Genomic DNA, 23,685 nt, shown 5'->3' on the forward strand with positions numbered 1-23,685 from the left:
GTTACTGGGGTAGGAATCCTAGAAGTCATACTAGAATTCTGCCTACCACACACAGAATAAGCAGAAAGAATGAAATGATAATGATGAGCAAATCAACAATACAGAAAGCAGAAAAAAAAAAAAGAGTCCATTAATAAAGACAAAATCCGGTTCTTTGAAAAGATCAACAAAATTGAGAAACTTTTAGCTGAACAGATAAAGAATAAAAAGAAAACAAATACACTAACAATACTAGGAATGAGAGAGGTTAAGACTACAAATAATTCAGACAGTAAAAAGATAATAAAATATATATAAAATGTTATGCTAACAAATTTGACAATTTGAAACAGAAAAATCCCTTGGAAAGTACAACTTGCCAAAACTGATACAAAAAGAAGAAAAAATATGAATAGTCCTTTATCTAGTAAGAGTTTAAATTTCTTATTAAAATAACTTTCCTGCAAAGAAAAGTCCAGGTTCAAACAGCTTCATTGGTGTATTTTATTAAATATTTTTAAGGAAAAAAAATCAATCTTACACAAACTCTCAGGTAGATACATGTATATATAATCAATAGAACAGAATAGTCCATAAGTAGACCCATACTTATGTAGTCAATTGACTGTTGACAAAGTGACAACATAATTCAATGAAAAAAAAAGATATATTTTTCAAGAAATGGTGGTAAAACAACTGGATAACTGTGTTGGAAAACTTAACATCAACCCTTACCTCATGACATATACAAAAATTAACCTGAAATGAATCACATATCTAAATACAAGATCTAAAATTATTAAATTTCTAAAAGACAACGTAGAAGAAAATCTTTATAACATTTAGTTAGGTGAATGGTTTTTAAACAGGATATGCAAAACAGGAACTGTAAGAGAAAAAACTGATAAACAATTTTTATCAAATTAAAATTTTTGTTCTTTAAAAGATACAGTTAAGAAAATGTAAAGGCAAATCACATACCAGGAGAAAATATTCACTAAACATATATCTGACAAAGAAATACATATCCCAAATATATAAAGAACTCCAGTAACTCAGCAACAAGAAGACAATTCAAATTTTAGAGGCAAAAGAAAGTTTATTCAGCAAATAGTGCTGGAACAACTGGGTATTCACAGGAAAAAAAATATAAACACTTTTTCTCACACTATACATATACAAAAATTTTCACTCTAAATAGCTCTTAAATAACTTATATGTAGAAGTTAAAACTATAAAATTTCTATAAAAAAAAAAAGAAATAGGAAAGAATCTTTTGACCCTAGCATATACTTTCTTACATAAGAAACACAAAGCATACTCATAAAATGAGAAAGTTGATACATTGGACTTTATCAAAACTAAAAAATTTTCTCTTCAAAAGACAATTAAGAAAATGAAAGGCATGCTACAAACATGAATAAAATATTTGCATCACATACATCAGACCAGGATATAAAAAACTCTTGCAACCCAGTAATAAAAAGAATCCAATAAAGAAGAGGTAAAAGATGTGAACAAATACTTCACAAAAGAGGATCTAAAAGGAATTAATAGGGGCTTGAGAAGATAATCAACATTATTGATTATTGGGGAAATTAAAACCACAATGAAATAACACTATACTACACTACACACTCCTTAGAATGCCTAAAATTAAGGACTGAAAATGACAGATGATGGCAAGGATGTGGAGCAACTCTATCTAACACTGCTCATGAGAATGTAAAATGGTACAGCCACTTTGGAAAAGAATCTTATAGCCTCTTAAAATGTTAAGCATGAATCTACTATGTGACCCAGCTATTATACTCCAAAGTGTTTACAAAGGAACAGTGGAAACATATGTCCACACAAAGAATCCACACAAAGAATTGTACATGAATTTTTATAGTAGCTTGATTCTTAATAATGACAAATGAGACAATCCAAATGTCCATTAACAGGTAAAAGGATAATCAAAAGTGGTATATCCATGTGATGGGATATTACTCAGCAATAAAAAGGAATATACTGTGGATACATGATGCAATCTAAATGAATCTTACAACCTTTTTACTTGGTGAAGGAAGTCAGGAACAAAAGAGTATATACTCTATGATTCTATTTATATAAAATTTTAGAGAATACACTCTGATCTACAGTGACATAAAGAATATGAGTAATTGCATGAAATGAAAGTGGAAGGAAAGAAGTACTGTGTAGGGGAGAAGGAAACTTTAGGGGGTGATGGAGATATTTGGGATCTTGATTGTGGTGGTGGTTTCATGGATGTATATATTTGTCAAAAAATCATCAAATTGTACCCTTAAAGTATCTGTAGTTTATTATCCATAAATTAGTCGATAATTTGTAAATAAATATACTGTAAAGAAAGAAATTATAGTAATGTCTTGAATCTTGATGCCTCAACTATTACCTTCCTGGCTAATTGGAAACATAATTTCCTCTTGGATCTTCTACCAAATATCCCTTAGAGTCTCCCTGGCTGCTTTCAGGTACTACTATTTGCACTCAGTTTGAGGACCTGCATAAAGGATCTGAGAGGGAGGTCCTCTATACACGCAGAACAATTCTGTGTGCTATAGAGTCCTCGGGTGTCCCCATCTCTTGCTGGCATTCACTGATTCTCTCCATCTTAGAGGCTGCTGTCCTTGGTGCTGCTTTCACCACCGGCGTGCACTCCTGGAGAGACTCTCACTGTCCATGGGAGGCTACCTCAGTCCTTTCTTTGTCCCTTAGGGATTTTTTTCTCTCTTAAGCCAAAAGAGAAAACCTACCTTTTATCACCATTCTTTTAGATGGGTTTCCCACAGCTGGACCTAGTGCATGTTCCCCTTCCCTTGTTTATTTTACTCATCCTGGAGCCCTAAGTGGGGAGGTATTTGGAGCAAAATTTAAGCACACAGACTATATCTGGATTCCTTGCTCCACCCAAAGGCCAAGTATACATTATGAATTGTATTTTGTGCTTATTTATACAGAAACAAGACATATAAGTCCCTCTTTCATAATAAAATATGCATTTCTTCTTTAAGAAGGGAATTATTTTTTCCCTCAGTAAATGATCTTGCTAGTTGAATTCATTAGCCTAAGATAAAAATGTCAAATCAGATTGCATTTTGATATATGTTATACTTTCTGTTGTCTAAGCTTCCAAAACCCAAGGGGAAATACATAAAATTTGAAATACGCAATACCTTTATGCTCGAGTTGTTTTCAAGGTTTGCAAAGCATCACTGCATTATTTACTTAAAGTTATCAACAATGGCTGGTGTTAAATCAATGATGTCCATAAATTGTATCAGTTGAGGTGCATCAGTCATCAGTGAACTTACCAGAATCTTCTTCAGACCTATTGTTTTCAGAGCTAAAAAAATGTCAGTGTAACACTAGGTGATAGAGATTAACACTTTCAGTTATTCCTTTTCTACCCCAGTAAGCTTATGAATAAAAGTGATTGTGCCATTTTTCCTGAAATTTAAACACAAAGGGCATACTTAAAATTTTTTTTCTTCATTGGTGGATACTCAGTGTCTGTCAGTCAATTGAGGAATTGATTTAAGAGTCATTGAGCAATGGGAGGGGATGTCCTCCTTTGAGACTATGAATTGCCTTCCATCTACATACAGTGCCAGCTCGGTTCTGAGTCATATGAATCATTGGCTCTATTGACCTTCCAACGTTGGTGTTAATGCTTCTGTAGCCATCAAATAGTGGATGTTGCATAATTAAACAATAAAACTGAGCTGCTTTGGGGAGGAGGAATGTTTGATCTTGTGAAAGGGAAAGTGTCTTGAAGACTACAAATTCTACATGGTCTGGGTATGTGCGTGTGTGTCATTCACCTGCATCTATCTTATCTATCTATCTATCCATCTGTCTATCTATCTATCCATCCATCATCATCATCATCATCATCAATCACTTATCATCTATGTATCATCATCATCATCAATCACTTATCATCTATGTATCTTTGTATAAATCTGTATTAGTCTTCTCTGATTGCCAGAACAAAATACCTCAGACGATGTGACTTAAACAACAGGTATCTATTTTCTCACAGTTCTAGAAATCCAAGATCAAGGTGCTGGCAGAGTTGGTTTCTGGTGAGACCTCTCTTCCTGCCACTTCTGGTTTTGCACAAGCCTGCCTTCTTGCTGTGTCTTCATATGGCTTTTCCTCTGTGTGCATGAAGAAAGATAGAGACGTCTCTAGTGTCTCCTCTTCTTCTTGCAAAGACACCAGCCCAGTTGGATTAGGGTCCACCCTATGACCTCATTTAACCATAATTACCTCCTTAAAGGTTCCATCTCCAAGTACAGTCACGTTGAATTTTGAGAGAGTACAATTCAGTCCCTAACACTATCTAATCAGACAATTTGGAAGATCTCTCCCATTAAAAAGAATGAGTTATTTTTTAAATCTTAATACTAATGTACATTTCATGAAGAAATAGTATATAAGTGGGCAGAATGAATCTTTTTTGGTGTTTCCAATATGGTAGCTGGAACAAAGCATATAAGCCAGGATATCAGCAATGCCACTATCAACCACACAAGATGGAAACAAAATGTTTAGAGCAAATTGTTTATGTAAGGATAGTACATTAAAAGCTTTTGATCACACTTAGATCAACCGGTCATGACTGCACCCTTGTGGTCCTGGCGAGACTGTTTCTCCCTTCTCTTCAACAGGTCCAGGAGCTGAAGGCCCACCTGCCCTGCCTTCACATGTATCTCGAGTGTGAAAAGAATGCAGCTGCCCATTATGTTCCTGGAGAACATATAGGTTCAGGCACAGAGAAAGCTGGCAGAACTTTCACACAGCCTCACGTCCCCTACGGCCCAGCCTCCTGGGATGCTGAGTCCTGGAGGGAACGAGGGTGCATGGTTGGCGATAACAGAGAGAAGGACACGGGCTGCTCCTCAGGGTCTCTGTGAGCCATGCTGGATACAGAGCTAGTGGTCTACAGCTGACGATGTGCATGGGACATTCTCATAGTTTTCTGTGGCATCTTCATCTATGTTTCTATTGCTGTCCTGTCCTGTGGAGTCATCTGGATATGCTTTCTTCAGCTCTGAATAGATGATGGTGGGCTCCTAGTGGGGAAAAAAATAAAAACAATATTAAGCACCTAAATATAGGTGAGGAAGAACAGAGGGGGAAGAAAGCCAGGAAATATGACCCACCTTATCTTCCCAATGCCTCCTTGGAGAATTTGCTGTTGGATGGGAAGAAGAAAGAAAAACAGTAACTTGTGGGTCATGCATTGCAACTTACAACCTATTCGCAATGCATTCCAGGCCAATCTGCTTGACTGCTGACTCCTTTCTTAACTGTTTCCTCTGCTGAGTTTTTCCAAGCCCTCACAGACAAAGTATCCCATCCTAACACACACGAAAAAGCCTTTTCCTCTGCCCATAAAATGCACAGAATAACTTTTCTGAAAATATCCTTCTTTTTCCACTGCTCGTCACAACCCCAACAGAGTAGCACTGCTACCTCCACTTCCCCACCTCCATTCAGGGCCTCTATGGCTATACCGATCATCTGGGAGAAGGCAGCAAAATATGATTCACTTCACTTTGCACGGAGAAATTGGAGGAGGAGGGATACAGAGTTGGCATTCTGAGGCCACGCAGAAAATTCCCAGTAAGACAGAGACTTGCAGTGTTAGCACTGAGAAAATTCAGTGTGTGTGTTTCCCCTATCCTTCCAAGGGGCTCTTTGGAGCTCTCATTTATTTATTCAGCCAATAAGCATGCAGTGAATAAGACTTTCTGTTAAGCATTTGTAGGCTATAAGGAGACAAAAATGATATAAACTCAGTCCATTCAATCAAGGATCTTCTAATTTTTAAGGGGAAAAGTAGACATGGAAACAGATACAACAAGTTTTATGAGCATCAACATAAAAATACATATTAAAGTATGCTGTTGCCACAGAAAGTTATCAGTTCCTCTCAGGTTAGGAGATAGGGAGGGCTGGTGAGGATCACTGTGAATTTCACAGTGGTAACTGAATTGTGTCTTAAAATTTGAGCAAAGATCACCAGGTAAACTAGAGGCAAGAACATTTGAGGTCTACCAAGAAGCATGAGAACCAAAGCACGAAATAGCCCAGTTTGATCAAGGAAACGCCAAGTAAGGACGCTAAAGCAAGGACAGAAGGCAGAACTCAGAGGAGGGGCCAAATGAAGAGGGAGGGAAGGGTCATGCTTTAGAACGGAGAGTCACTGAGGGCAGTTAATCTAGGCAATGATGTGAGCAATTGCCTCTCAGAGGGATCATGCTGCAAGCAGATTGTTAGAAGGCTGCAAGGAGAGCAAGATTAGAAATAAAGAGATCAGTTAAAAGAATTACAATTGTCTACATATTAGATAATGAAAGGCTTGATTAAGCAATTATATGCATTTATCAAAAGAAAACATTTGAGGGGGCCTGTTGTTTTCTAAGTATCCCACTAGGTGCTACTGATACACGAGCAAAAACTTACGGTGTCTATCCTTAAAGGGTTTACGGGGCAATGGTGGCAGTACAGACAAGTAAGAGGGAATGCATATGATTATATGACTGGTAATAGAAGAGGAGCAGTTAACGCTTTTCATGTTCAATTCACATTTGAGATAACTCTTTGATCAAAGACCCTTTGCTGCATCTGATAAAACACTGACACCTTACCTCTACTTGTTTGGAAGGTGTCTCACCTGAGTTTTCTTTTGCATGCGGTGTGTTCCAGATCTGGCAATAAACCAGGTTGCTATCTCCAAGATTCACTGGGAAAGAATAAATTACAGCTGGCTGTAATCAAGATCCCACACTACAGACTCTTCTTCCTCACCACCGAGTCTATAACCACCCTCTGTCCCTGACATAGTGCCAGAAATGTCATTTTTAAGTTAAATACGGCCAGGCCATGGACTCCTGCTCAATCTCTTTTCCCTCCCTGGTGCATCCCTGGAGCCCTCTTTCCCTGAGGAAGTCCTCACCGTTGCTGTACACTGGCTGTGGCTCTTGTAGGGCTGGTGGCTCAGAGTGTTTGGGATTTTGGGGGTCTGCGTTGGAGGTCCTGGACCAGGAAGGCTCCTGAAACTCACTGGGACTGTAACTGTGACAGAGGGTTAGTGAGATAAAAAGGAGAAAAGTATCTGTAGACCGTACAGAATCTCAGGAAAATCACTAACCAGGAAGAGCCCAGCATGGTTCATATAAAAATATCACGGCTACTTGCTCTAAGAGTCTGCAAGGCTCTCGAGAAAATGTCAGAAGAACTAAGGCCCAAGATGGTGCCCGTTACAGAGAGGCCAACTGGGGCAAGGGCAGAGTGCAAAAGTGACACAGTTCAAGGTCCCTTTGACAGACTAATCACTTGTATTTGACTAATAGTTTACTATTTTCAAAAGCTCACATACTTAAACATCGAAACCCAAAGACTTCTGCATTCCTGCAGAACTTGACTTTTGTCTTTTTTTTAAAGGTCCCTTTCAATTTCTACTTCATATTGCAACAATCTACATTTCCTGTAAGATACCATGAAGGCTCTTCAAGAAAAGTATTTTTTTCCAGTTTCATTTCTTTCTGCAGTTGATATCGTGCATTTGAAGTGGCCAGCATTCCATAATCCTTTCCTGAACGAGTGCATGAGTAGAGGAATGAGCAATAAGGGAATGAGTGAAATGTAGCCTTATGAAAGATGATATCATTAAGACATCAGTGGTCAATTCTCTACTGGAGCACACTTAGGGAAGGAGATAATTTAACACGGATAACAAATTACATTAATTCCGTGTGTAAGTGAGTATTATTTACAAACATGATTGAAAGTGGCCTTCTTAATCACATTTTTAAAGAACTTCCAGGTTATATTTTTTATTCATTTAAAAAAGTTTTGAAGGGGTAATTAGGTTTATTTATTTATTTGTTTGTTTCTTTATTTATGTTTAATGGAGGTACTGGGGATTAAACCCAGGACCTTGTACATGGTAAGCATGCACTCTACCAGCGAGCTGTACACTCCTCTCTTCACATTTTTTGATTTCATAAGAATTTGAAAATGTTAATGGAAAACCCAATCAAATCTTTTTAATGTACATAATTATCTTGTGAACGTAAATAAATCATAAAAATGTTAGCAGCACAAGAAGCAGAGACCTCACCTAGGTGTTCCAGTGGCAAAATGTCCTCCTGAAAGACAAACAAAGGAATATTGATGACAAGTGATCTGTGTGAATATGGAATTACGTACATACAGAGGAATGAAGAATTCTGGAAGTGGTAACTCACTGCATATTACCTTGACATCAAGTCAGGAAAAAAAAAGGACAAGAAAATAAAGCTACCAAACCAATATCCCTTAAGAACATAGATGCAAACATTCTTAAAATTTTAGCAAGTCAAAAATCATGACCCTACAAATGCTAAGCTGGTTCAACATTCAAAATCCAAAATCCGTATCAGTGGACTAGAAGAGAAAATCGTATGGTCATCTCAATCAATGTAGTAAAAGAATTTGTCATTTTTTCCCATAAAAACCTTCAGCAAATTACAGTTAGTGGCCCAATAAAGATCATCTACAAGAAATCCCAGTTACATTACCATACTTAATGGTGAAAGGGTGTCTGTTCTCAACACTTCTATTCAACATTGTACGGGAGGTTCTAGCCAACACACTGAGGCAAGAAAAATAATTAAAAGGAATCCAGATTGGAAAGGAAAAGTAAAACTATCTTTGTTTGTAGATAACATGATCATCTATTTAAAAAATCTGACGAAATCTACAAAACTAATACTAGAATGAAGTGTATTTAGCAAGGTTGCAGGATATGAGATCAATATACAAAAATCAATTGAATTTTACATCCTAGCAACAAACAATCAGAAACTGACATTTTAATGTCATTCTCAGAATCTCTACGAATTTTCTGTATTCACTGTATTTAAATGGTATTAAAGCATATCTCAGAGTTTATGATTTGCACCTATGAATATTGTCTATGTTTGTTGTTACAAGTGGAGGATTTTGTTTCTCAGTCTTTTTGTTATCAGTAAGATTTGGACTGGGGTTAGAACAGTAAATACTTAACTTTCTAATGTTTAATTGGAAGCAAAACTGCTGATCTGATTTAAATCTCAGATTAAACACATGGAGTCACAACTGAAAAATTTGTTCTACATTTTTGTCACTGCCATAGAGTGGCAATGAGAAGAACTGAGGGCCTCCTACTTGGAAAGGAATAATTGGCCTTTATAAGATGCCCTACACAAGTCCACATTATCATAGCAATGGCAAAAGTCACAACATCAAACAGTAAGATGTAGACACTCACCCGAGCTCCTCTGGGTCCTGAAGTAACCCACCAGAACAGCAGTAGCAGCAGCAAGGCCGAGGATGCTCAGCAGCCCTGTGGGGACTCCCACAGTAATAAGGCTTGCTTTGTATTTGTTACTGGAGGGCCCTGAGTGAAGAGACCTCTACTTGAGTTCCAGTGCCAAATATTTTTGATCTAGACAAAAAACATGTAAGTCGGGGCTAGAGATCTATAAAGACAGGTTTTTGTTTTTTTTTTTTTGGCCAGGTTCTGATTTTTCAATTTGAATAATTTCCAGTTTCATTTGTAGTTTTCAAAATAATAGCACTTGGAGAGTGACTGTCAGCAACTGAGATTAAAATTTATTCCTTTCTCCTCTCCACCATGAAATCAGTCCCAATCTCCAGAAGCCCCAAGCCTGGGTGTCACGTTAAAAACTCTTTGACACTGGTAGAATTTGTAGTCTGTTGGAGAAATATTTTATTGACTATAAATATAACCCAGAGCCCAAGCACCACCAACCCACCTGTAATGTTGAGTGTCACCACCTCACTGCGCTGGACCCCCAGGCCATTGTCAGCCCCACAGGAGTAGTTCCCAGAATGCTCTGCTGTCAGAGTGAGGTTGAAGGACATTCCACCTCCAAAGGGGGCTGAGCTGTTCCCCAGGGTGACATTCTTGTGATAAAACCAGTACAGGATTGGGGGAGAGCCTCTCTGGGCCTCACAGTGAAGCTCAACCACGTCTCCCATCACAGCCTGAGCCCCAGCAAGGCTGAAGGTGAAGACAGGATGAGACACTGGAACTGGGGAGGGAACATAGTTCATCAACAGTTTTAATGAAGTATGAACACAAGATAACATAATAGAAGGAACATGCAGCTTAGTCTAATAGTAGGAACATGGACCTGGGATTCAGGAAAGCCTGAGCTTAAATCCTGCCTCTGCCCTTTCTTAGCTCTGGGATCTTGAAGTTTTAAAACTTGTTAATATCTCTGAGTCTCAGCTTATTCCTTTGTAAAATGAAGCTAATAATAATTATATCTCAAGCAATAAGAATCATGTATGTAAAGTACTCAATAACTGTTAGCTACTATTATTGATAGAAATAATAACTAAAAGCAAGGTTTGTTTCTCAATAGTATTGATTCCTGAGTCTTAACTTTAAACCTAGACTTCCACAATCTATCTGAAGTAGGACCTCATTACCCTCTACCCAGTTGCCTTGCTTTATTTCTCTACAGAGCATTAGCACTAACATTTTATCAATCTATGTATATATCTATGTCTTTCTCTCATCTATTTATCTATCATTTTTGTATATCTGATTCCCCCAAAAGAATGTAAGTTTTATAATGAGAACTTATCTGTTTTTTCGTTTTGTATTTCTGGCTGCTAGAATTTTGCCTCGGCATGGAATAGTTCCTCAATAATTGGTGGATAGGTGGATGACCACATTGATCTAGATTGGCCCCTCAAATATCCAGATACAGCAATAGAAACAATGATTTCCATTTTAATTGATGATAATAGAAGTAGGACAGCCAGGAAGAACAGAAAATCATTATTCTTTTAATTAATATATGGACACATCAGTCAATCATTAATTAATGTGGAACATGAACTGTAGGATTGCTGATTCTACTGAACTGTGAGGAAAGCTGGATGAGCCCATCTGTGTGTGGTGCTTTAGACGTAAGTTGTGTGCTCCTTGACGAGAGAAATTGGGTAAGGATCTTAAACTTGGCTCTGCGTCTGAGATTGGCTAAACGGGAGGGAGGTTGGGGTCATACTCCATTGAAGAAGAATAATTCAACTTGAAAATGTGCAATCTACTGGCTGAAAGACAGACGGCATCAGCTGCCTCATCTGGGTAGAAACGCCATCTTGCTTTTGGAAGTGTAGGATTCCTGCTAAATTTAAACTGGTAACTTCAGTTTGGCCCTTCTGTCCATCTTTTGCAAAATAAAATGACTTGGGCTAAATGCTAAGAGACTCAGAGGTAAGACTTTATATGTTCTTTGCACATCTCTATGTACCTTTCCACCCATGTTGTTGCCTCATATATTTTTATCCAATTTTTTATTCCTGTAAAATACACATAATTCAAAACTTATCATAAACTTTTCAAGTATATAGTTCAGTGGTATTAAATACATTCAGAATACTGTGAATACCATCACCACCATCTACCTCCGTAACTTTTTATCTTGTAAAACTGAAACTCTATACCCATTAAACAATAACTCCTTACACTTCATCTCCTCAGCCCCTGACAAGCACCAGTCTACTTTCCAACTCCATGATTTTGACTATTCTAAATATCTTTTGTAAGTGAAATCATACAGTATTTGTTTTGGGGTCTGGCTTGTTTCACTTAACATAATGACCTCAAGATTCATCCAGGTTGTAGCATGTGTCAGAATTTTCATTTTAAGTCTGAATAATATTCCATTTTATGTATATACCACACTTTGCTTATCTATTTAGGTGTCGATGGACACCTGGGTTGTTTCCATGTTTTAGCTATTACTAATAATGCTTGTTTTCTATGTGGGTTTAGAAATACCCCTTTGAGAATATGTTTTCAATTTTGGGGCGTGTATACCCAGCGGAATTTCTGTGCCAAATGGTAGTTCTATTTTTAATTTTCTGAAGAACCTCTATACTGTTCTCAATTATTTCATCATTTTCATTGCCACCAACATTACACAAAGATTCCAGTTTCTCCACATCTTAGCCAACACTTGTTATTTTCCATTATCTTGTATGGTACTCATCTTCTTGAGTATGAGATGGTATTTCATTGTAGTTTTGATTTGCACTTCCCTAATAATCAGTGACGTTGAGCATTTTTTTTCATGTGCTTAATGGCCATTTATATAACTCCTTTGGAGAAATGTCTATTCAAGTCCTTTTCCATTTTTAATGGGTGCTCACGACTCTGGCCCTGCCCCTAAACCCAGAGCAGTGGAGCCCACAGACCTTACAACACCAGACAGGGCAGAGATGCCAGTCTGACCCTGGCTCCCACCCTACTCTTTCCTTTTCTCTGCATTTGTGGTGCTTAAGACTCAAGGGATCCTGGATATGAGGGAAGAGTCTACAATCGTGGGGCACCAGGTCATGGTAACAGCAACACTTCAGAAGCAAAGCAGCAATGACCCCGAGGCACAAGAAGAGATAATACAGCCATATCTCTTACAGAGACGGGGAGGATACAAAGTGCCTACTCTCAAATATAACCAGAAGCAGCTTAAGGAAAAGAAACCAAAAAGTTATGCTATAGCACCACCTACTTGAAAACAAAAGAAAGGCCTCTAATTTCTAACCTGTCACTACAGCAAATGCACCAGCAGAAGAACAACTCACCAAGTACCATGAAGAATCACAGTAATACTAAACCACAGAAAGAAAATGGCAATTCTCCAGAAGCCAAACTTAAAGTCATGGAATACTGTGACCTAATTGAGAAAGAATTCAAAATATTTGTCATGAAGAAACTCAACAAGCGACAGGAAAACTCAGAAAGCCAGATTAATGAGCTTAAAAATAAAATCAATGAACAGAAGTATTTTACCAGAAAAATTAAAACTCTAAAAGAGAACCAAACAGAAATTCTGAAATTAAGGAACTCAATAAACGAGAAAGAAGGATGCATTAGAAAGCATTGGAAATAGAGCAGACTGTATGAAAGAGAGGATTAGTGATCTCTAAGATATAGATCTAGAAATGGTACAAGTATAAGAGGAGAGAGAAATAAGATAATTTTAAAATGAGAGAATTCTTTGAGAGCTATCCAACTCTTACAGGAAGGGCAAACTTAGAGTAACGGGTATCATAGGAGAAGTCAGAGAGAAGGGCACAGAGAGTATATTTAATTAAGTAATAGCTGAGAATTTCTCAAGCATGAGGAAGAAACTGAATATACAAGTCCATGAAGCCCCACTGGCTGCTGTGAAAAGCCATCTTTGCATTGTTCCCGTGTCCGGCTCCGCGCTCGCCGCAGCCACCTCCACCGCGCGCCTCCTGCGCCGCCGCCGCGGACTCCGGCAGCTTTATCGCCAGAGTCCTCAACTCTCGCTTTCTTTTTAATCCTCTGCATGGGATCACCAGCTTGCCTATCATGTCAGACATGGCCGTGGACACCAGCTCCGAGATCACCACCAAGGACTTAGAAGAGAAGAAGGAAGTTGTGGAGGAGGCAGAGAACGGGAGAGAGGCACCTGCTAATGGCAACGCTAATGAGGAAAACGGGGAGCAGGAGGCCGACAATGAGGTAGATGAAGAAGAGGAAGAAGGTGGGGAGGAAGAGGAAGGTGATGGTGAGGAAGAGGATAGAGATGAAGACGAGGCAGCTACGGGCAAACGGGCAGTTGAAGATGATGAGGATGACGATGTTGACACCAAGAAGCAGAAGACTGGTAAGGATGACTAGACAGTAAAAAAGAAAAAGTTAAACTTAAAAAAAGGCCACCGTGACCTATTCACCCTCTACTTCCCTTCTCAGAATCTAAACGTGGTCACCTTCGAGTAGAGAGGCCCACATGCCCGCCTGCCGCGGGCAGCGCCACCTGCAAATAACACACTCTCCACCACCCAACCAAAACCACAACGTGAATTTGCAACAGGGGAAGAAAAAAGAGCCCAAAAGTCCAAGGCCTTGTTTTTTTTCTTAAAGTACTTTAAAAAGGAAAATTTGTTTGTATTTTTTATTTACATTTTGTATTTTTGTACATATTGTTAGGAGTCAGCCATTTTTTAATGATCTCGGATGACCAAACCAGCCTTCGGAGCATTCTCTGTCCTGCTTCTGACTTGTGGTATAACCATGTTCATTATAATCCCAAAGGAGAAAAAAAAAACCTTGTGCAAAAAAAAAAAAAAAAAAAAAAAAACCAACACGAAAACAATCTTATTCCGAGCATTCCAGTAACTTTTTTTTGTGTATGTACTTAGCTGTACTGTAAGTAGTTGGTTTGTATGAGATGGTTAAAAAGGTCAAAGATAAAAGGTTTCCTTTTTTTCCCCTTTTTTCAGTCTATGAAGTCGCTGTTTATTTATTTATTTTTTTGGCCTGTTTGATGTATGTGTGAAACAATGTTGTCCAACAATAAACTGGAATTTTATTTTGCTGAGTCGTTCTAACAACAACAACAACAACAAGTCCATGAAGCTAAGAGAAGATCTAATTACCTCAATGGAAAAGGACCTTCTATAAGACATATTAGAATCGTCAAAAGTACTTAATGACAAAGAAAGAATTTTAAAACAGCCAAGAGAAAAAAAGAATAGTAACCTACAAAAGAACCCCCATGTAGCTATCATTAGATTTCTCAGTAGGAACCACAGGAAAGGAATGACATTCTCAAAATACTGAAAGATAATATGTCATGCAAGAATACTTTATCCAGCAAAATTATCATTCAGATATGAAGAAGAAACAAAGACCTTCCTAGACAAATGAGAGCTGAGGGAATTCATCAACATTTATCAACAGTTCTGCTTACAAGAAATGTTCAAAGAAGCTCTTCTACTAGAAACAAAAAGGCAAAAGTACACAAAACTTTATGTACATCATAAAAATCTATAATATTGGTCTTTCTTGAGGAAAATGATAAATAGATAGAATCAGAAAACTGCCACTATTTATCAGAATAGGTTTTAGACACCTTACTACAGCATAAAGGGAAAAGGGGGAGGGGAAAGCAGAAAACTATAGCTACTTCAATTTGGTAACAAACTTACAAAATAAGAATAGACAATTTGAGACAACAAAAACATAAAAGGGGAATAGGAAAAGGATTAAACCCATAAACATAAATGAAGATAAGATGCTGTCAGCAGAAAAATAATTAGTTTACCTAGGAAAGGTTTCATGCAAATCTCAGGGTAACCACAAAATATAAATCTAGATCAGATATACAAAACATTAAAGAAGAAGAAAACTGAGAAAACTATCATAGAAAACCATCAAACCAAAGTGGAAGGCAGAAACACAAGGAAAAGAAACCATGGAGATACAGAGCAACCAAGAAACAAAAGATAAAATGGCAGTAGTAAGTTCTCACTTATCAATAATCATCTTAAATGTAAATGTTTTGAATTCATAAATCAAAAGACACAGAGAGGCTAAATGGAATAAAAAATGAGACCCAACTATATACTGCCTCCAAGAGACTCATATCACCTCTAAAGACAAAATAAGCTAAAAGTGAAAGGACAGAAGGTGATACTCTAAGCATATGATGGCCAAAAGAAAGTGGGTGAAGTCAATTCACATCAGGCAAAATAGACCTCAAGCCAAAAAAGGTAACAAGAGACAAAGATGGACATTATATAATGATAAAGGGGACAATTCATCAAGAAGACATAACAATGATATATATGCACCTAACATAGGAGCACCAAAGTACACAAAGCAATTATTAACAATCCTAAAGGGAGAAATTGACAGCAACACAGTAGCAATAGGGGTCTGTAAAACCCCACTTACATGAATGAATAGATAATCCAGGCAGAAAGTCAACAAGGAAACTTATAAGAAACATTATAGCAAAAGGACTTGATAAATTTATATAGAACATTCCATCCAAATGCAGTACAGTACACATTCTTCTTAAGTGCCCATAAAACTTTCTCAAGGATAGACCGTATGTTTGAACACAAAACAAGTCTCAATAAATTTAAGAAAACTGAAATCATATCAACTATCTTTTCTGATCACAGTGGTATGAAACTAGAGATCAACTAGAAGAAAAAGCTGGAAAACCACAAATATGTGGAAACTAAACAACATGCTGCTAAACAGCTACTGAATCAACCAAGAAATCAAAGGGGAAATGGAAAAATACCTGAAGACAAACGAAAATGAAAATACAGCGTACCAAAAGCTATGGGATACAACAAATGTAGTATCATGAGGGAAGTTTATAGCAATGCAGGCTAAACCTCAAGAAACAAGGAAAATCTCAAATAAACAATCTAATCTTACATCTAAAGGAACTAGAAAAAGAAGAAATGAAGCCCAAAGTCAATAGAAGGAAAGAAATGATAAAAATCAAAGTGGAAATAAAAGAAATACAGACTAAAAAGACAATAGAAAAGATCAATAAAACTAAGAGCTAATTACTTTAAAGATAGACAAAATTGCCCAAACTTCAGCTAGATTCACTAAGAAAAAAAAAAAGAGAGAGAGAGAGAGAAGGCTCTGATAAATAAAATCAGAAATGAAAGAGGAGGGGGAGGGTATAGTTCAGTGGTAGAGTGTGTGCTGAGCATGCACAAGGTCCTCAGTTCAGTCTCCAGTAACTCCATTTTAAAAATAAATAATTAATTAAATAAACCTAATTCCCCTCCATAAGTAAATTTTTTAAAAAATTAATAGAAATGAAAGAGGAGAAATAACAATGAATTCTCCAGAAATACAAAGGATTATACAAAAATACTATAAACAGCTATATATCAACAAATTGTACAACCTAGAATAAGTGAACAAATTCTTAGAATCATACAACCTTCTAAGACTAAATCACAAAATATATGTGTGTGATATATGACCAATCACTAGTAAGGAGGTTGAAACAGTAATCAAACCTCCCAAGAATAAAGGTACAGGACTAGATGGCTTCACAGGTGGATTCTATCAAACATTCAAAGGTGATTTATACCTATTTTTCTCAAAACAGTCCAAAAAAATTGACGAGAAGGGAACACATCCTAACTCATTTTACAAGTGGCATCACCCTGATACCAAAACCAGGCAAAGACAATGCAAAAAAAGAAAATTACAGGCCAATATCTCAAATGAGCATAGATGCAAAAATCCTCAACAAAATATTAGCAAACTAAATACAGTACTTTAAAAGGATCACATACGATGATCATGTGGGACTTATTCCAGGTGTGAAAGGATGGTTCAACATCTGCAAATCAATCAACATGACAGACCACATTAATAAAATGAAGAATAAAAAACATATGACCATCTCAATAGATGCAGAAAAAGCATTTGACAAGATTCAACACCAATGTATGATTTTTAAAAATCTAAATAAAATGAATATAAAAGGAAAATACCTAAATAAAATAAAGGCCCTATATGACAGACCCACAGCTAACATTACACTCAGTGGTGAAATACTGAAAGCTATCCCGCTAGTATCAGAGACAAGACAAGGATGCCCACTCTCATCACTCTTATTCAACATAGAATTGGGAGTGCTAGCCAGAGTAATTAGGCAAGAAAAAGAAATAAAAGACATCTAAATTGGAAGTAAAGAAGTGAAAACATCCACTATTTGTAAATGACATGATTTTACATACAGAAAACCCTAAAGACTCCACCAAAAAAAACTATTAGAAATAATAAATGAATATAGTAAAGGTTGCAGGATAAAAAATCTTGTGTTTCTATGCACTAAAAACAAATTAGCAGAAAGTGAAATTAAGAAAACAATCCACTTTACAGTTGCAACAGAAAGAATAAAATACTTAGGAATAAATCTAACCAAGGAGGTGAAAGACTTGTACACTGTAAACTATGACACTGTGAAAAAAAATAAAGAAGACACAAAGAAATGGAAATAAATCTCATGCCTATGAATTAGAAAAACTAACATTATTAAAATGTCTGTATTACCTAAAGTAATCTACAAATTCAATGAAATCCCTATCAAAATCCATATAAATTTTAAAATTTATATGGAACTACAGAAGACCCCAAATAGCCAAAGCAGTCCTGAAGGGAAAGAAAAAAAGTGGAGGTTATCACATTCCCTGATTTTAAATTATATCACAGGGCCAAAATAAAAAACAGACATACAGATCAATGGAACAGAACTGAGACCCCAGAAATGAACCCACACATACATGGGCAATTTGTATATGACAAAGGAGTAAAGAATATACAAAGGAGAAAATATATTCTCTTCAATAAATGGTGTTGGGAAAATTGGACAGTCACAAAGATGAAAGAAAAAAGAAAGAAAGAAAGAAAAAGAAAGAAAGAAAGAAAGAAAGAAAGAAAGAAAGAAAGAAAGAAAGAAAGAAAGAAAGAAAGGAAGAATGGAAGGAAGGAAGAAAAGAAGAGAAGAGAAGAGAAAAGAGAAGAGAAGAGAAAAGAAGAGAAGAGGAAGGAAGGAAGGAGCTAGACCACTCTCACACCATACTCAAAATCAATACAAAATGGATTAGAGACTTGAAAGTAGGACCTGAAACCATAAAATTCCTGCAAGAAAATGTAGGCATTCTGCTCTTTGACATTGCTCTTAGCAATATCTTTCTAGAAATGTCTCCTCAGGCATGGGAAATAAAAGCAAAATAAACAAATGGGACTACATCAAACTTAAAAGCTTGTACATAGCAAAGGAAACCATCAACAAAACCAAAACCAAGTGGGAAGAGACATTTGCAAACCATATATCCAATAAGGGGTTATTATTAAAAATAGGTTAAGAATTTATACAGCTCAACAGCATAAAACAAACAACCCAATTTAAAATTGGGCAGAGGAGCTAGGCAGACATTTTTCCAAAGAAGATATACAGGTGACCAACAGGCACAAGAAAAGATGCTCAACATCACCAGTTATTAGGGAGATGTGAATCAAAACCATAATGAGACATCACCTCACACCTGTTAGATTAGCTATTATCAAAAAAGCAAGAAATAACAAGTGTTGATGAGGATGTAACAAAAAGGGTACCCTCATACACTGTTGATGGGAATGCAAATTTGTGCAGCCACTATGAAAGACAGTAGGGAGAGTCTTCAAAAATTAAGACTAGAACTACCATATGAGCTAACTTTCCTACTTCTGAGTATTCAAGAAATACAAAAGCACTAATTTGAAAAGATATATGCACCCCTATGTTCATTCTGGTGTTATTTACAATAGCCAAGATGTGGAAACAACCTAAGTATCCATCAATGGATGGATGAATAAAAAAAAGATGTTATGTTTGTGAACCAAGGCTGAATAGGAGGAATCAGAACTTACTTCTCAGTTTGACTGTAATCAGTTTACTGAGGATGGGACCATGAATGTTGTCAGCTGCACAGTAGTATCTCCCAGCATCGTGCTCCTTCACAGTGTGTATCCACAGCTCTGCTGACAAGGAACGCTGGATCTTTGTTCCCAGACTTCTTACTGTGCCCTCTTTGTGCCAGGAGAATGTGACAGTCCCTGTACCCTTGGCTACTGAGCAGATAAGGAGCAGACTTTGCCCTTCAATCAGCTGCCCCTCTGGGGGATAGATCTCTAGATTTACATCAGACACAGGGACTCCTGGTAGGACACAAGATGACACATGAGGGTTCCCATGGCAGAAACTTCAGGGTCAAGGAGAAGGCTGGTTTGCCATGAATAAGCAAATAGCAGCAGGTGCAATAAGCAGAGGTCCAAAGTGGGCAATAGGGATTTAACTGTGTATATTGTTATAAAGAGGGCAACATCCCTCCCACCATACACAACAGTTTCCATCCTGGGGGAATGTGGGACAAGGCTCTAGATCTTCTTAAACCTAATGTTGACGATAGTCACATTTCACGGACATTTCTCTCTAAGGAATCTCTGATGCACCAATGCCCCACAAAATAAATGAGAACCCAGAATATTATTTCTACCCTTAAATCCAAACCCCTCTCGTATCCTTCAAAACTTTTCTCCAGCCTCACCTTCATCTTCCTACATTCTTCTCTAATTATTCCAATTTGTGTTTATCTTCCTCTTTTATTTTGGGACATGTTCAGGTCAACAAATGGAAGTGGCATAGGGACCTCTAAAGACTGCCTGTGGTCATTTGTGCTTCTAGTTATCTGTTGATTCACAAGAGAACATATCCTGTATGGTTCTGTAGCCTCCACAGGGTTGGGGACCCAGGAATCAATCAATACAATAGATGGAAAAGGAAGCCTAGGGAAGTGAGGCTAATGTTGAGCCTGGAGAGAGAAGGCTACCAGGACAGCTGGAAGCTCCTCCTCTCTGTTATGTTCAGTTCCCCCAAAAACAAGGCATGCCATTGTTTAGCTCTCTTCTTCCCAGCTCTGACCCTGGCACAGCAGCCTCACAGATACTCACTCTGCACACGTATCTGGGATCTCAAGCTTCTTTTTCTGACACTGTGAGTCGCTGTCTCTGCCTGGCACCAGTAAGACCCTGAGTTTTCACTCCACATGATGGGGAACTTGAGCTCTGGGTCGCTGCTCCAGCCTGACCCCACGGCCTTGTCTTCTCTGAAGAAACAGAACTGAAGCTGAATGTCTGACCTCTGTGGAGAGAGCCAGGTCTCACATTTCAGGGTCACCGCGCTCCCCTCTGTGGGCTGGGAGGGGCTGACGGTCAGCACTGGCGGTGAAAACAGCTCTAGGGAGAAGAGCAAACACAGGTCCCAGGGCGGTAAGTCTCAGAGCTCCTGGAAGGATGCTCATGTGCTCTCAGCACCAGCTACCAAAACACGGGGACCCCGGCAGGTGGGACCACCTCCCATCTCTCTCCCATGACTCGAGGTTTTTAATGAACTTCCCACTTGCAAGCCCCTCCCTAAATCCTCACACATGGTTTCCCCACTGAGCTCTGTTACCCACAGGATGCTAGCCATTACCTTGAAGTTGAATTGTTAGAGGTTTTGAAGTTTCTTTAGATGATATGATCCAATTTCTTTTCTTAGCAGTACAATGATATTTGCCATTGTCCCTGGGGACTAGATTTAATATGAAGGGTGATGTAGAACTAATTTTTAATTCATCTTTGTAAAAAGTCTTTTCAGTAATGCTGGCTTCTTCTCTCCCCCGGCATCTCAGCGCTACTTCTTTATCTCCTTCAAAGACAGGGTATGGAGCCTGGAGGATCAGCCAGTCTGCGGAGAGTGAAGGAACACAGTCGGTTTACTCCCTGCTGCTTCTTTCTTCAAACTCTAATTTCTGCCCATGAAAAAAGAACTACAATCATGTACACACCTGCCTTTTACTTCATGTACACACAACCAACATTTCTACCTGGTCCCAATGCCTGGTTCTCTGTTACGCTAGGATAATGAACTGATTCCCAGATAATGTCCTTAAGAAATCTCCATATGTACTATTAAAAGAGGAATTTAAAACCACACCTTTCTTCAGACCTAGGTCCCTTTTACCCGGCGACCTCTGACTTACCAATACTTCTCTGGATGGAGTCAATAGAAAATCCAGCATCCTGTTGCTGCCCTATTTCCTTATTTTCCCTGCTGAAGTCAGTACATCAAATATCCTCACGTCTGTTTACAACCCTGCTTGGTCTCCCTGAATTAACCCAGCCCTTAGACATATCGCCCAGTGGTTTAATTTCAGAGATTCCCTCTTTCTTTCCTTACCAGTTGAAAACTCCACATACACAGGTTCACTGAGAGAAGATCTTCGGGTTTTGCATTTGTAATATCCAGTCTTCTCTATTCGGATCTCTTCAGATTCTTTATTCAACGACATGCCATTATAATACCAGGATATGTCTCCTTGGGCAGGAAAATGGAAATCCCTGCATGTGAGAGTCACTCTATCCTTTTGGAAGTGTGTGGACCATGGAGGTTTGAGGAGAAGAAAAGCTTTTGGAGATACTCCTGAATAGGAAATGGAAAAGCAAAGGCAGGTGAAGGGGAGTGGGAGGAGGGTGGAGGGCAGAGGAGGGCCCAGCCTGAAGCTAGGAGTTTTTCTGAGCTAATTCCTATTAAGGGTTGGAAAGGGTTGGAAATGGGGCAGACACAATTTGGGGAAAGGCCTAGGGCAGAATCTGTTACTCCTCATTTTTTGCCTAGCCTGGAGAGTAGATGGGTGTCATCGGGGAAAGGTCTCAGGCTCCTGGTATGTGGGCTCAGAATAGTTCACCAGACATGATTTGTAGTTGTGTAGTAGAGAATAACCTTTGTTTTGTTGGAGGTTTACAGGGACACCATGACCTGGCCCACAGGGATGGCTGCAAGAACAAAGAATGCCTGCGGGCAAGAAGATTACAACAACCAACCACCCCCCCTCCCTTATTTTTTTGTATAAATGGAGCCTGTGTTCTGACTAGAGCGGGATGGTTCTCCAAGACGTTAGTCTGCCGTCCTCTAGGTCAGCCGGCTTTCCGAATAAAGTCGTTATTCCTTGCCCCAACACTTCGTCTCCTGATTTATTGGCCTGTCACACGGCAAGCAGAATGAATTTGGACTCGGCAACAGCTGAGCAACACCGCGAGGGCCTCAGAGGGTGGGCTGACTCTGAAAAGCCCTTGTTCTATACATTCCTGTTAAGGTAAAATTAGCCTGGGACGTGCACACCTCAGAAGCAGTCTTTAGACTCTGAAAAACCAGTTCCTACTTGGTTGTTGATATTTAATGTACAAGATTTCCTTTTTACTTGCCATACTTTCAAACCTTGCCTAATTTGAGATTCGATGGGGAAAGCAACTTTTCTACTCTCCGTCTAAGTTGGACACTATCAGTAAGTGAGGGATGCACAGAATGTGAACAAAGGGGCATGGTCTGCTGGAGTAATCATATTTGTGTATGTAATTGCAACTGACCAGTGGAATCAGACACTGAAACAATGCAGTGATATGAGCTTTTTTTTTTTTTGGAGATATAAAGATTTGACTGCAACACTTTCCTCTGTGAATGAGAGTATCTCTATACTCTTTGATAGTGGTATTAGCATGGACGTACAGCCTTCTGCTGTCTTTGCTTCTACACTGTGACATTCAGTAATAGGAAAATAACTGAAGACTGGAGAAATCAGAGGATGGTCTGCTCACCCACCAAAGCAACAGGTGTGACCTCAAAGTAGCAACACTACTGATTTGGCACATTGCCACAAGCCTCATTTATGGGGACGGAGAGGGCTGGCTGAGAGGACCAATGCTTGGAGACCAGGAGGAACAGAGAGAAGGGAAAACAGACCTGATTGTCCTCCTCCAGGAGCTGTAAGAGAGCCAAGATTTAAAGATTAGCACAGAGGAATGTTTTTCACATCTCTTCAATTAGACACTCTCTGAGAAATGTTCCAAAAATCCAGCCACAACCTCTTCTTTGGTTTTTCCTTCCCATTTCTTTGCCTCCATTTTAAGATACTCATAGCCCACAAACAAACAAAAAAGAATAGTCTGTAATTTATTTCATGAATGTGAATGGCTTGTATCCACAACGCTGGCTCATCTCTTCGCTATCTCATACTTAGCAGCTTCATAGTTCATTTCCTCCCAGTCTCCAACTAGCACTCCAGCCAGGTTTATGTATGTATGGAATTTATACCTACAAGTACTTGATTAGTTGGGAATTAAAGGAACTCTTGCCCTAAAATGGCCAAGATAGGGTTCTTTTGACATTCCAAAACTGGTTAGAAGGAAACCAGCTTGATAAAACATTTTTTCAGAATTCTGACCTT

The 23,685-nt window shown here is 38.4% G+C and overlaps 1 protein-coding gene across 2 annotated transcripts in view; it reads right to left on the bottom strand.

Moving 5' to 3' along the window:
* Window positions 1-459: 459 nt before the first annotated feature.
* The window catches only part of FCRL3 (Fc receptor like 3), a 31,333-nt gene continuing 8,107 nt past the window's right edge, over window positions 460-23,685 (bottom strand). The window contains exons 2-13 of one of the 2 annotated variants that reach the window (XM_045518022.2): window positions 23,202-23,222; window positions 21,642-21,884; window positions 20,895-21,149; window positions 20,372-20,656; window positions 19,292-19,579; window positions 9,819-10,097; window positions 9,311-9,439; window positions 8,141-8,168; window positions 6,974-7,092; window positions 6,692-6,760; window positions 5,175-5,206; window positions 460-5,084 (exon numbers count right to left, since the gene is read on the bottom strand). In XM_045518022.2, the coding sequence (XP_045373978.2) occupies window positions 4,944-5,084; window positions 5,175-5,206; window positions 6,692-6,760; window positions 6,974-7,092; window positions 8,141-8,168; window positions 9,311-9,439; window positions 9,819-10,097; window positions 19,292-19,579; window positions 20,372-20,656; window positions 20,895-21,149; window positions 21,642-21,884; window positions 23,202-23,222 (1,889 nt within the window). In that variant the 3' untranslated portion in view covers window positions 460-4,943. The remainder of the gene's footprint in view (window positions 5,085-5,174; window positions 5,207-6,691; window positions 6,761-6,973; window positions 7,093-8,140; window positions 8,169-9,310; window positions 9,440-9,818; window positions 10,098-19,291; window positions 19,580-20,371; window positions 20,657-20,894; window positions 21,150-21,641; window positions 21,885-23,201; window positions 23,223-23,685) is intronic. The other variant, XM_074349629.1, reaches the window with a different exon arrangement.

The sequence above is a fragment of the Camelus bactrianus genome, chromosome 21, assembly GCF_048773025.1.
Source record: "Camelus bactrianus isolate YW-2024 breed Bactrian camel chromosome 21, ASM4877302v1, whole genome shotgun sequence".
Taxonomy (NCBI): domain Eukaryota; kingdom Metazoa; phylum Chordata; class Mammalia; order Artiodactyla; family Camelidae; genus Camelus; species Camelus bactrianus.